This window comes from Periplaneta americana, chromosome 14 (genome assembly GCF_040183065.1).
Source record: "Periplaneta americana isolate PAMFEO1 chromosome 14, P.americana_PAMFEO1_priV1, whole genome shotgun sequence".
Classification (NCBI taxonomy): Eukaryota; Metazoa; Arthropoda; class Insecta; order Blattodea; family Blattidae; genus Periplaneta; species Periplaneta americana.
This window is the reverse complement of record NC_091130.1, coordinates 153,987,382-154,000,587: the sequence shown is the minus strand read 5'-3', so window position 1 is coordinate 154,000,587 and position 13,206 is coordinate 153,987,382. Positions and strand designations below refer to the sequence as shown.

The 13,206-nt window shown below is 37.2% G+C and overlaps 1 protein-coding gene across 1 annotated transcript in view; it reads left to right on the top strand.

Moving 5' to 3' along the window:
• The window catches only part of tok (tolkin), a 225,091-nt gene that overhangs the window by 191,047 nt on the left and 20,838 nt on the right, over nt 1-13,206 (top strand). Inside the window, exons 11-13 of the mRNA XM_069846399.1 lie at nt 59-254; nt 7,164-7,286; nt 7,460-7,633. Of these exons, the coding sequence (XP_069702500.1) occupies nt 59-254; nt 7,164-7,286; nt 7,460-7,633 (493 nt within the window). The remainder of the gene's footprint in view (nt 1-58; nt 255-7,163; nt 7,287-7,459; nt 7,634-13,206) is intronic.

The window sequence follows — 13,206 nt, the reverse complement described above, 5'->3', positions numbered from 1 at the left end:
ATTATGCGAAATATAAGTAGTACGTATTCTGGTGCAGCAAATTGTTCTGTCTTCGCAGGTGGAGAACCACGACAGCTGCGTGTACGATTACCTGGAGGTGCGCGATGGTCCATCTCTTGAGAGTCCGCTCATCGGCGTCTACTGCGGCTACAAGATCCCCCACGACATCCGCTCCACTGGCAGCCATCTGCTGGTCAAGTTCGTGTCTGACGGCTCCGTGCAGAAAGTGGGCTTCAGCGCCAAGTTCATGAAAGGTGGGCGTCACACCACAACCACTTTACCTTTGGATCCAAAATTCACGATGAGAGTCATGCATTTGTAAACTTCAGCTTCACCTCCATTGCTACAACGTGTTCATAATGTGTGCAAACGGTTCATCTGCAAGATTCGTAAATTTGACCATGTAAGCCTTCCCTCCAGTTACTTTCATGGGCGCGTCTGAAGAAACGAGGAACAATACATTCACTCTCTCTTCTATTTAGGCCTGATTGTATAAACCATTTAATCTTAGATCAGAGGTTAAATTGATCCTTGTTTCAGCTGAACTTGGAATTTTGTGTTGTATAAAGTCTAATCTGAGATTAATTTGTCTCAAACTAAAGTCAACTTTGACTGAAGAAATTTCTCCGATTAAGTTAGATGATCCAAGTTCAGTTATTTCTTTTCTGTTTGAAATATACGAGTGACAGATTGTGCAAATAAAATATCCGTTATTATTAATATTAATAGATATGATAGGTACATTTATATATATTTCTTTCAATTTCTTGCCTTAATACACAAACAATCTTATATTTTATAAGGCTCTATCGTGTTCAGCAGTATCAAATAACATAACCTATAATTATATTATGTTTATAACAACCATTAATTATTAACGGATATGATAGGTACATTCATAAATTTTCAATTAACTGTATTACTAAACGAAAATTGTCGTTTTATAAAGCTTTATTATGTTTAGCAGTATCAAACACCATAACATGATAACTCGGAGAACAGTAACCTTCTTCTTATTGTCCGCCATTATTTACATTGCACAAAAAACCAGTGTCTCCAACAGAGTGTACGGTAGTTGTAAAGTCGCTAGATTTCTCATTATCGACAAAGAAAGATTAAATTTTGTCACTATGGGGTGCTAAAAAGGTCGCTAAATTCCTATTTAAGCAATATAAAAGTTAAAAGAAATTGTCGTTGAAAAAGAGTTAAAGTCGCTAGATTGGCAACACTGAACAAACCTGTCCGCGCATCACGTTTTTCACCTGTTTGTGCGATGTTGCCAAATCCTTTTCACGTGAACTTAGATTGCATTTGAACCAAGGTAATTTGATCGCAGGAAAGTTTTATACAATAGAAGAAGTGTCTGAACTCGGTTCACTTTTCGATCTTCGATCAAAGTTGATCTTTAGTCAGGGAGATTTATACAATTGGGCCTTAGAATCATGTAATACTTCTACTCCATGTGGCATCGCTCTTCCAATCTCTTACAAATCCTCAAAACCGGCATCCAGCACTTCTTTCTATCCCTCATCATAGAATGTCTTTATACTCATCTTCCTACACTGTAGAAATACCTCGCCTCTGGAATTCTTTACCTAATGACGTCAGGGACTGCCGGACTTTATCACAATTCAAAATTAATTTAACAATTTTGTCTTATTCCATAGTTTTCAGATATTGCTAGAAGTGTTGATTTGTTGTTGTTGTTGTTTTCTAATGCCAGGCGTTTGACAACAAAGTCATTTGACCTCTTGCACTCCAATATTTTTCAAAGATATTATCATGGCCAGCCACTGAAGCACAGATTTTGAGGTGTTCCGAATCCATTTCTTGGTTTGAGTTGCACAATGGGCAGTTAGGGGACTGATATATTCCAATTCTATGCAGGTGTTTGGCCAAACAATCATGGCCTGTTACCAATCTAAATGCAGCTACAGACGATTTTCGTGGTAAATCGGGAATTAACTGTGGATTATGATGCAGAGAGTTCCATTTTTTTTCCTTGTGATTGTGTTATCAAATTTTGTTTGTTGAAGTCTAAGTATGTAGATTTAATAAATCTCTTCACAGAGTAATACGTAGATTTAGTAACAGGTCTGTAAGTAGCAGTGCTGCCCTTCTTTGCTAAAGCATCTGCATTCTCGTTCCCCAGGATTCCACAATGGGATGGTATCCATTGGAATACAATTCTTTTATTGAGTGATATTAATTGAGAGAGCATTTTAGTTATTTCTGCTGTTTGAGATGAAGGTGTGTGTTTAGAGACTATTGATAGAATAGCTGCTTTGAAGTCTGACAATATAACTGCATTCCTAAATTTATTGATGTGGCATAGAAGATTCCTGAGACTTTCACTTATTGCAATGATTTCACCATCAAAACTTGTTGTTCCATATCCAAGAGATCTATAAAGTGAGAAGAGACAGCACTTAACACCTGCACCGGTACCTTGTTCTCTGGAGATCAAGGATCCCTCGGTGTATAAATTTGACCATATGACACCTTCGTTCTAGTTACTTTTATGGGTGCGTGTGAAGAAACGAGGAACAATATATTCACTGTCTCTTCTATTTAGAATCATGCAATACTTCTACTGCATCTGGCATCGCTCTTTCAATCTCTTACAACTCTTCGAAACCGGCATCCAGCATTTCTTTCTATCCCTCATCACAGAACGTCTTTATATTCATCCTCCTGAACCAGGGATGAGACGATATTAGCTCCCAATCATGGTAGAAGAGCTCGACCTTGATCACGAGCGCATAGCTCATCCACTACATAGCGTTGTAACGTAGACAACAGGGATGTACATGCACATGCAGCGAATGGACAGCAATTATCACAATAACTTGCGTTACTAAATTTCTGGCTATGTAATAGGGCTAATTATTCAGTTGTTTAATATACATGTACATATATAAACAAATCGCAAAGGGAAGGTTTTTTAGGAACAAAAAGAGAAATAGGAAAAGTTAATTGCATGTAAACCATTTTCTTGTTAAAAGCAATTATTTATTATGTAAATACTTCACTTCATTGGTTAGGAGAAACTAATAGGGTCTACCTGCTCGACGTGTGTGATCTCTAAGTACTTTTGAGCATCTGTTGAAAAAATAATAATGAAGATATTTCTATTTATTTAATTCAAGCCCCCTTATAACCCCCCTTTTAAATAAAATATTTTGAATGCCATATTTCCTAAATTCTAAGTTACAACGAACTTAATTTATATTCTAATTTTCATATAAATCGGTTCAGCCATTATCACGTGAAAAGGTAACAAACATCCAGACAGACAGACAGACAAACAAAAATTTCAAAAAAGCGATTTTCGGTTTCAGGGCGGTTAATTATATATGTTAGGACCAATTAATTTTGGAAAATCTAAAATTACCAGAAAAATTTCGGCTACAGATTTATTATTAGTATTGATTTATTATCCCAGACGTTTGAGATGGGCAGGGCATGTAGCACGTATGGGCAAATCCAAAAATGCATTTAGTGTTAGTTGGGAGGCCGGAGGGAAAAAGACCTTTAGGGAGGCCGAGACGTAGATGGGAGGATAATATTAAAATGGATTTGAGGGAGGTGGGATATGATGATAGAGAATGGATTAATCTTGTACAGGATAGGGACAATGGCGGGCTTATGTGAGGGCGGCAATGAACCTTCGGGTTCCTTAAAAGCCAGTAAGGAAGTAGATTTATTATCATAATACACTGCTCTCTTAAATTGACTGAACATATTGGAAATTAAATCAATGCTTTTCCCAAACACGCTATGAAATACTTCATATAAAACAATTTATATCCCGAAAAGTTAGCAAAAACTAGCAAAATTATATTAAACTTTTTGTATGAAATATCTCAAAGAATATCCCCCTGAAATTAATGACATTACTTACAGTTCACTCTGTACTGCCTATAGCATAAACTTCAGAGTACTTTACGATGAAATACTTTAAAAAGAAATTCGGAATTAATTCTCATATGAATCTGACATGTTGAGCCATAAGAATTGCGTCATCAAGAATGCTGACATCTCCTGTTCAGAGAAATGCTTGTTTATCGATATTCATTTATCTCGGCTAGATTAGATGCGTTCGAATAACATGATGAATGTAAATCTATCCCTATCACCTCCCCAGAACACCTGAACACACGCTTGTCTCAGAGTGTTAGGGTTGGGTATCACACGAGCTGTGCCTGTCTACTGTACATACAGTCTTTTCTTCTTCTTCTTCTTCTTCTTGTTTATTTAACGACGCTCCTGTCTCGTTCTGTGACTTCTAGCGTCGATGTTCTGGGTCGATATTATGATTTGACAATTAATAGATGTATGAGCTCATCTCCATATACTGAAGTTTCATTTTGCACTTCTTTGTGTTATTGTATAAGAGTCTTGCTTTACGTGCATTAGGGTTAGATATTAGGTCTGTTATACCCAAAGGGCCTACTAATCCAGTTTTGTACAAAAGTTCGACAAATGAATTTATATTTACAGTTTGTAAGGGGCAACCGAATATCATGTGGTGCAAAGTTCCTTTCTTTCCGCAATCACAAAGATTATGATTTCATACAGAGTCAACCATTCTTTTCGTTGTAGTCCGCGGACTATATGCACTGTTGCCAATTTGAACAAAAAAAGACGCTAAATCTAGGCTATTTGACAAACATAATATCAACTAAAATTCATGTTTGGGATTAGCGACTTTTTGGGATCAGGTCGGATATTTTAGGGAAAAATCTGGAGAATTTTCAAATGCAATTATTCCTGAGTATTAATGTTGTACATTTAGCATTCCATTCGTCTATTATGATGGACATTCCACGGTAGCGTCCACACCTGTGGAGTAACGGTCAGCGCGTCTGCCGCGAAACCAGGTGGCCCGGGTTCGAATCCCGGTCGGGACAAGTTACCTGGTTGAGGTTTTTCCGGGGTTTTCCCTTCCCAATACGAGCAAATGCTGGGTAACTTTCGGTGCTGGACCCCGGACTCATTTCACCGGCATTATCACCTTCATTTTATTCAGACGCTAAATAACCTAGATGTTGATACAGCGATGTAAAATAACACACAATCCACGGTAGCAGTGACGTACGCAAGGGGGGTTACTGGGTTTGAACCCGCTTCCTTTCAAATAAAAAAAAAACATATTTAGATCTGAGCATTTGTTTTTATCCATAGGTAATAGTTTTACCTTCTCTAATTTTTCACTGTCAGAGTAACAAAATCTACATCGACATAACACAAAGTTCTCCTACCCCTTCTTCAATTTAATCCCTGTGCTTGGTACTGCGGCACGTTCGAATTATAGCAATGCTATCTTTATTATTGAGAGACCTGCCACCTAATACCGACCTTGTAATAAAGTGAAGCCGACAAAATATGAAATTTAACTTGTTGGTGAAACATATTGAAAAGGTTGTTTTGATAGCTCTGCAGTGCAGATGTCAAATATATTGTGCATTGTCGATTTTAAACTCATTTTAAGAGCGATAGTCATCCGTTTCTTTGAGGTCTAACTTTATTATGAAACGTTCGTTTAACGTTTTGCGCATTTGACAGTTCATATTTTTAATATAAACTTCACATTATCGTTTCGGATTCTTTAATGTCTTAACGACCGCAGAGCACAATTTTACAATTTTTTTAGCAAAAAATCGTGTAGTGATTCTCGCGAGGTTAGTGAAAATTTCACATTGGCAAATATTTCTTCGCAGCAGCAGCGTGATATTTTCGTTCACATCCCCCTGTGAAAACTTAGCTGATAATAATAATAATAATAATAATAATAATAATAATACGTTGTACATCAATACACTTGTGAAGATGCGCATACTTGCCGTCTAGATTTTCTATAGATGCCGCCGGGGTACAGATTCCACGGATTCATTCATTCATTCATTCATTCATTCATTCATTCATTCATTCATTCACTCACTCACTCACTCACTCACTCAGTCACTCATTCACTCACTCACTCAGTCACTCATTCACTCACTCAGTCACTCATTCACTCACTCACTCAGTCACTCACTCACTCACTCACTCAGTCACTCACTCACTCAGTTACTCACTCACTCACTCACTCACTCAGTCACTCACTCACTCAGTCACTCATTCATTCATTCATTCATCCATTCATTCATTCATTCATTTATTCATTTATCTATCTATCTATCTATCTATCTATCTGTCTATCTGTCTATCTGTCTATCTGTCTGTCTGTCTGTCTGTCTATTTATTTAACCTGGTAGAGATAAGGCCTGGTTGTGAAACTTGGACTCTCACTTTCAGAGAGGAACATAGGTTAAGGGTGTTTGAGAATAAGGTGCTTAGGAAAATATTTGGGGCTAAGAGGGATGAAGTTACAGGAGAATGGAGAAAGTTACACAACACAGAACTGCACGCTTTGTATTCTTCACCTGACATAATTAGGAACATTAAATCCAGACGTTTGAGATGGGCAGGGCATGTAGCACGTATGGGCGAATCCAGAAATGCATATAGAGTGTTAGTTGGGAGGCCGGAGGGAAAAATACCTTTAGGGAGGCCGAGACGTAGATGGGAAGATAATATTAAAATGGATTTAAGGAAGGTGGGATATGATGATAGAGAATGGATGAATTTTGCTCAGGATAGGGACCAATGGCGGGCTTATGTGAGGGCGGCAATGAACCTCCGGGTTCCTTAAAAGCCAGTAAGTAAGTAAGAGATAAGGCCATCAGGCCTTCTCTTCCCCTCGACCAGGGGATTACAACTACAATATTAAGAATACAATTACAATTATAATTACAATTAATAATAAATTTACAAATACAATAAAAATCAAAGTACTAAAAGATTAACTGATTAATAAAAGCTAGACACTTTATTGTAAAAGTTAATAAGAGAGGAACATTTTTTTTATTAATTAAGTAAAAATTAAACCTACTCTACGCAGTAAGAAAATGTTTAATAAGTTTGCTTTTGAACGCTACTAAATTCCGACAGTCTGATGTCACTGGGTAGGGTATTCCACAAGCGCGAGATAGAGGGGGATTACTGTAGACGTGACATATGCACAGATTCGTTGGGCTCAAAGTGAAAAGTAAACTCGCACACGAAGCAATTTCCGAAGGTTTCTGGCTGAACGTGAAGTCCTGCGCATCTTGTTGCAGAGTTCGACGAATGTGCGCTGCAAACCCACGGGTGCGAGCACCACTGCATCAACACGCTGGGCGGGTACGAGTGTGCCTGCAGGATCGGGTTCGAGCTCCACTCGGACGGCAAGCACTGCGAAGGTAAGGAGGGCTGGGTACGTCCTTATGGGAGTATGAAGTTACTGCATTAAGCTGGTGCCAGTTTACAGTTCTCAACTCCGAAGAATCTCATTTTGCTTGTTAACTACTTAAAAATCTTGCCGACTTCAATGTTAGTGTGGGAAATATTTAGACTTCTGTGGTCCTTGTTGCAGATGCTTGTGGAGGAGTGTTCGATGCTTCGAATGGCACTCTCACGAGTCCAAGCTTCCCAGAGTTGTATCCAGGCAACAAGAACTGCGTGTGGGAGATCATAGCGCCCCCTCAGTACCGCATCACGCTCAACTTCACACACTTCGAGTTGGAAGGAAACAATGTAAGAATACATCGATAATATTGTTATACAGAGTGTCTATGAAATGCCCCGACAAACTTTTGGAAGTGATTCTAGAAACAGGAACAACGCAAGTAAAAATTCTCACAGTTTGATAGAAATGCAGAAATTTATACATAGAAAATATATACTTTGACTACCAATCTAGCTGGCTCTTTCGCTAGGTAGTTGCTTCGTACATATTGATTTGTGCGTTAATCTCCTGTTTGTGATAAGATCGATTATACAAATACCGGATAATTTAAAAGATATTTTTGAAATGCTAGGTCATGAAAGGTAATGTTCATTGGAATAAAAAATGCAAATAAATAGGAGTAAATTCGTTATTTGGAATACTTTCCGAATTAATTAGAGTCGACATGTTCAAGTATATGTCAATTATCGTGTGTAGCAGCCTTTCTTTACCTGACTTTCCTTTGGTGGTCGAATCTACAGGAAGATAAATTAGGTCACTGACCTTAAGAATGCAAGTAACTCCTCTGAAAAATGAATAAACTCGATTTAATTATTTTATTATTAAACCTCCAGTTTAGCTAATGAAGAATTTATGTTGTAATATACCAAGATGCCACAGAAACATACGAAAAGATGTCAATCGTTTGAATAATTTCGTTATCTGCTACAGAATCGGTTGTACTATTGTGCATATTGAAACGATATTATGTTCCATGTCAGATTGTCTTCTTTTTTTGATGGAGGACAATTTGAACACCATCGACGCTAAATAACCTCGTAGTTGATACAGGGTCGTTTTAAATAACCAAATAAAAAAATACCATGGTTTTGTTCTTATCTGTAGATATTGTTTGACCGTATTTTATTCAGTTTTTTTTCCTAGTTTACGTAATGGATTGTTGTATTGAGTATTCTGAATATGTTATTCATATTATCTTCGTCGACAAAAAAAAAAAATATTTTAAGATCAACATTTCTTGAGAGTTATATTCCCTTATAATCACACTATCTTTCAATTCAGAGATAATTTCAGCAATGTAGATGTTAAATAGTCTTGTTGACAGAAGGCATTTTATGGCAACCTTATCTTATATCTCTGTTAATATGTGCGCAGATGTTTAAAATGTGAAATGAATTTTAATTTTTATATAATTTTTTATCTATTTAACTTATTGTCTGAAAAATGTTTCTGAAACGTTTCAATTGTAAAAGATTTGAAATATTTTCGATCTATTTATTTGGCCAGAGGTTCTCATGATCATCGAAAAGTAATTGAATCTTTATGTTAAATTCTCTTCTCTTTTCAGTTAAAGCTTTAATTAAGAATATTGCATCTATACACCAATAACCTTTTATAAATTCAAATTGAGATTCTTCTACAAATGTTTAGCAACTGTCTTTAGTGTCATATTTCTCCGTATGATATAAAGTAAACATTAATAAGCTCTGTTTATAATCTTCAGTTTTTGACTAATGATTGCTTTTTCTGTTGCAGGTTTATCAGGTAAGAAGTAATCTTGCAGCCTCATGGAATGCAGCTGGAAGGTAGTCAACTGTTGCAATGGCTGACCTTTCTTGAGAGAGGAGTTTACAGCAGTAATGCTGGGATGTTATAGAATCTGAAACGTAGTCACTGTTAAATCTTGAGACTTCATTATAAGATCGCGAGCTGCCTTGACTGAAGTGGGCGCTTTCTCCATTTAATAAAATATTAATACCGGAAATGATCAGGTCTACAATATATCTGCGAAATTTCAACAAAAGTCTGTCTTATTTGGCTGCATAGTAGACAATTTTATTTGTAGGGGAGGTTGGGCCAAAATGACATAGGCTACTCTTACTTTAGGTAGTGATATTTAGATTATTTTGAGATATAATTAACTCAAACTTTTTCAGGGTTTTGTTATTTCTTATGTAATCTGCAACCCATGCTCCAAAATATTCAGAATTAGACCATTAAATTAAATATGATATAAAATTGAGAATAGTAGTGATATTTATCTTATTTTGAGATACAATTAACTCAAACTCTTTCAGGGCTTTGTTATTTCTTATGTAATCTGCAACCCATGGTCCAAAATATTCAGAATTAGACCATTAAATTAAATATGATATAAAATTGAGAATAGTGACAGTCTGGGCAAAATGACACACGTATGTTTATTTATCCTAAAATCATAAGCTTAGCTATAAATTATACTTTACTAAGAAAGACAACATTTTCTAAAATAACACATAATATGACATAATTATAAAATAAACACAGTTGAAAATTATTTTAAATAGGCCTACTGTAGACCAAAATTAAACATTGGTTCTAAGACATCAAAAGAAGAGAAAGATAGAAAAATGGAACTATTGTCAGAAAATACACTTTCATGTGCAAATTATTATTATCAGGCTATTTTTATTTCCATTATTTCACTCATAACCTAAAATATTATTTGTATTATAATAAAACTAAATATTATACAGAATCATTACTCACCCTTCACGTTTGTGAACAATATATGACTTTCTTCGTTTATATCAAGCACAAAACTAGAACAGGAAAAACAGGCTGGAAATACTTAGCGATATTTTCTTAACAGAAGCTCACAAAATGTAGTCATTACTATAACAACAATGACTTGCGCCTCTCGGCAGTAAAAATTTAAGCAGTAGTATACCAACATTACAAACGTAATGGTAAGAAATTTGAAGGCACTATTAAGATATTTCTCGTGATAATAGTGGTATGCCATTTTGCCCTGGCACCGTACATCATTTTAGGCCAACCTTGCCTATGTCTTTTGAATCGTACTACGCGAAAATAATCTGTGAACGGGAAGTATCATTCACAATATGATTTATAGAACAAGAATATATACTGTAATATACAAGAAGATATAATATAGGCCCACGGATGTTCACAGAAATCTTAGTGATTATAAACGGGTATAATTTCGTAACGGTGTATATTACGAACTTTATACTAATGTCATAAGAAGAACGACTCAAAGAATTTCCGTTTTGAATATTGCGATTGTATGTCAAATTGCAGGCGGAAAAAAATAGATGGCAGCAGCAGCGAGTAGAAACTGTTGATATTGGTTTCGTTCTTTCGGGTTTGCCAGCGGATGATCTGCTAGCACCCGCATCTGACGTACTTCTTCGTGACCATCTTAAGGCGACACATTACTGAGTCTCACCTTTCGAGATCACATCCAATCCCTTCTTCGTAAGGCCAACGGGCTGATAGTTAGACACTATCCCATTCTGGCGGCCTTAACTCCTGACAACCTGAGGGTAGGACTTACCATGTATAAGGCCCTCATTCGCTCTGTCATTACCTATGCCGCACCCGCATGGAGGTTTGCGGCAGTGTCCCATCTCCGTAAACTCCAAGTTATCCAAAACCAGGTGATTCGACTCATTACTCATCTCCCCCGAGTCGCCTCGAGAAGAAAGTTCCATGATGAACTAGAGTTGCCAACCATAGACGAGTTCATTGCTCGACTGGCTAGGAACCTGTATGCGGAAGTTCGTGCTAACCCCAACCCGCTCATATCTGGCCTCGGCCAGTATGATCCTAGGTTACGGCGTAGGCACCAGACAGGTCCATTAGCTATACTCTTGAGACAGGAGGACAGGGAGGCTGGCGTTACTCCCAGGTTTTGGTTGCCACGACTCAACTCCATGAGACTCCTTGGATAGTGCAACCGCTTTAAAATGACATTGTCTTAACTGGGCTAAACAAAATCCCTCCCTAACAATATCTAAATTTGTTGATCGATGGAACTATCATAGAGCCAATGGGCTAGTATATATCCATCGATTCATAGAGTCATTCTACCTAAGAGCCAACTGAAATTGAGACAACTCATCCTGCCTAAGGTTTTTCCGTGGTTTTCCTAAGGCGCTAAGACAAATGTCGGGATGAGCCCTAAAAGAAATGGGCCACGGACCTGCATTCATATCCCCATGAATCTCCCTAATTACTCTAAATTAATTAATATTTTCATCTCTCCCCTCTCTTCGTAATTGAGTCACCATAAAGCCAAATGACTGGTCTCTAAATTGAGACGATTCAACAAGGCTCAAGACAACAATCACCTCCTACATAATAGCCAAATTGGCTAGTCTCTTATATGAGACAACTCATCCTGCCTAAGGTATTCCGTGGTTTTCCTAAGGCGCAAGACAAATGTCGGGATGAGCCCTATAAGAAATGGGCCACGGACCTATATGCCCTTCCCCATATATATTCCCCTTTTCTTGTAAACGACATATGCCCTAGTTCAGAACCTATAAATTGTCTATTAAATGTACGAGGTCACTCAATTAGTCGCAATTTGAAAGGACAGGGACCTCTCAAATTGCAGATTTAGATTTCACGGCGCTTCTTCCGACGACCTTCACATGCCTTGTCATCGAACAACAGATGACAGCGTCTTGCCATCCTAACGGCAAACAACAGCCAACTCCTCCTCGCCCCGTTCCGTGATCACTTGATCAAATCTCCGTCCCCCTCGCGTATGTGGTACCTAAGAGGTTACGTCCAATTTCGGCTTCCCCTTCAAAATTTTCTAGAGCTCCTTCAGTGGAGCAGCGTAACCCGGAGTGAGACTAGTGGCCAACAGGCTTGGAGCTCACATATTTAGTTTTGTACAGCCCCAACCCCTTGCAAGGACGCGTTTTGCGTACCTTTTAAATTTGTCCTCCCAATTCTCTTTCGATTTTTCGATTTTTTTCGAGTTTTGTAATTTCTACAATTTTTTCATTATAGCTTCTTCAAAATATTACATCAGTTACACATTGCGAATATATACGTGCACATTTTTCTCAAATTTTGTGTTGAAAACTATGCCCAGAAAAAATGTATATATATTTCTTTATTTAAAAATAATTTCTGTTTTTAGTAAACATTTTCTGGGTCTCACATAAGGATAATGAATGTCTTAAAAGTTTAAAATCAAGCTAAGACATCTTAAAATGAAGTGTTTAATTAATTTTTTTCCTGGTCAATGTACTTAAGCAGTAAACATAAAATTCCTTAAACATTTGATAATTTTTTTTCAACTTCACTACCCGACATAAAAAAATCACAGGTCTCTTAATAATAATAATCGTATGTGTACATAAATGCAAAATTAAATTTCATGCACAGACCAGTTGTGAATATATGTGGAAAGTTTAATTACCAGTACTCAAAGGTATACCCATTCAGGAGATGCCTTATTTTCTAACAAATTAAAATGTAAAAATTCTGATTTGCAGTAAAATAACTTTAAAGTTTATAATGTGCATTCTGAATATAGTAACCATTTACGTTGGGCGAGCTGGAGACCGGGACGTCTTCTGCAAGTGACCACCAAGGTCCCCCGACTTGAATGTCTGTGATGGGCTTACATAAAAGATATCATGTATGCACCGTCACTGCCTCAGAATTTGCCAGAGCTGCGATATCGTATCTCCAGTGGCACTGATTCCATTCCAGTAGATTATATTGTAGCGTGTGTGGCATGAGTTAGAATGTCACCTTTATGTCTGCTGTGTGACGTGGGGGGGGGGGCACATTGAGTGTCTGTAAGTATGCGCTATAACATTTTTGAGTTTCTCTTTCTGGTGTCA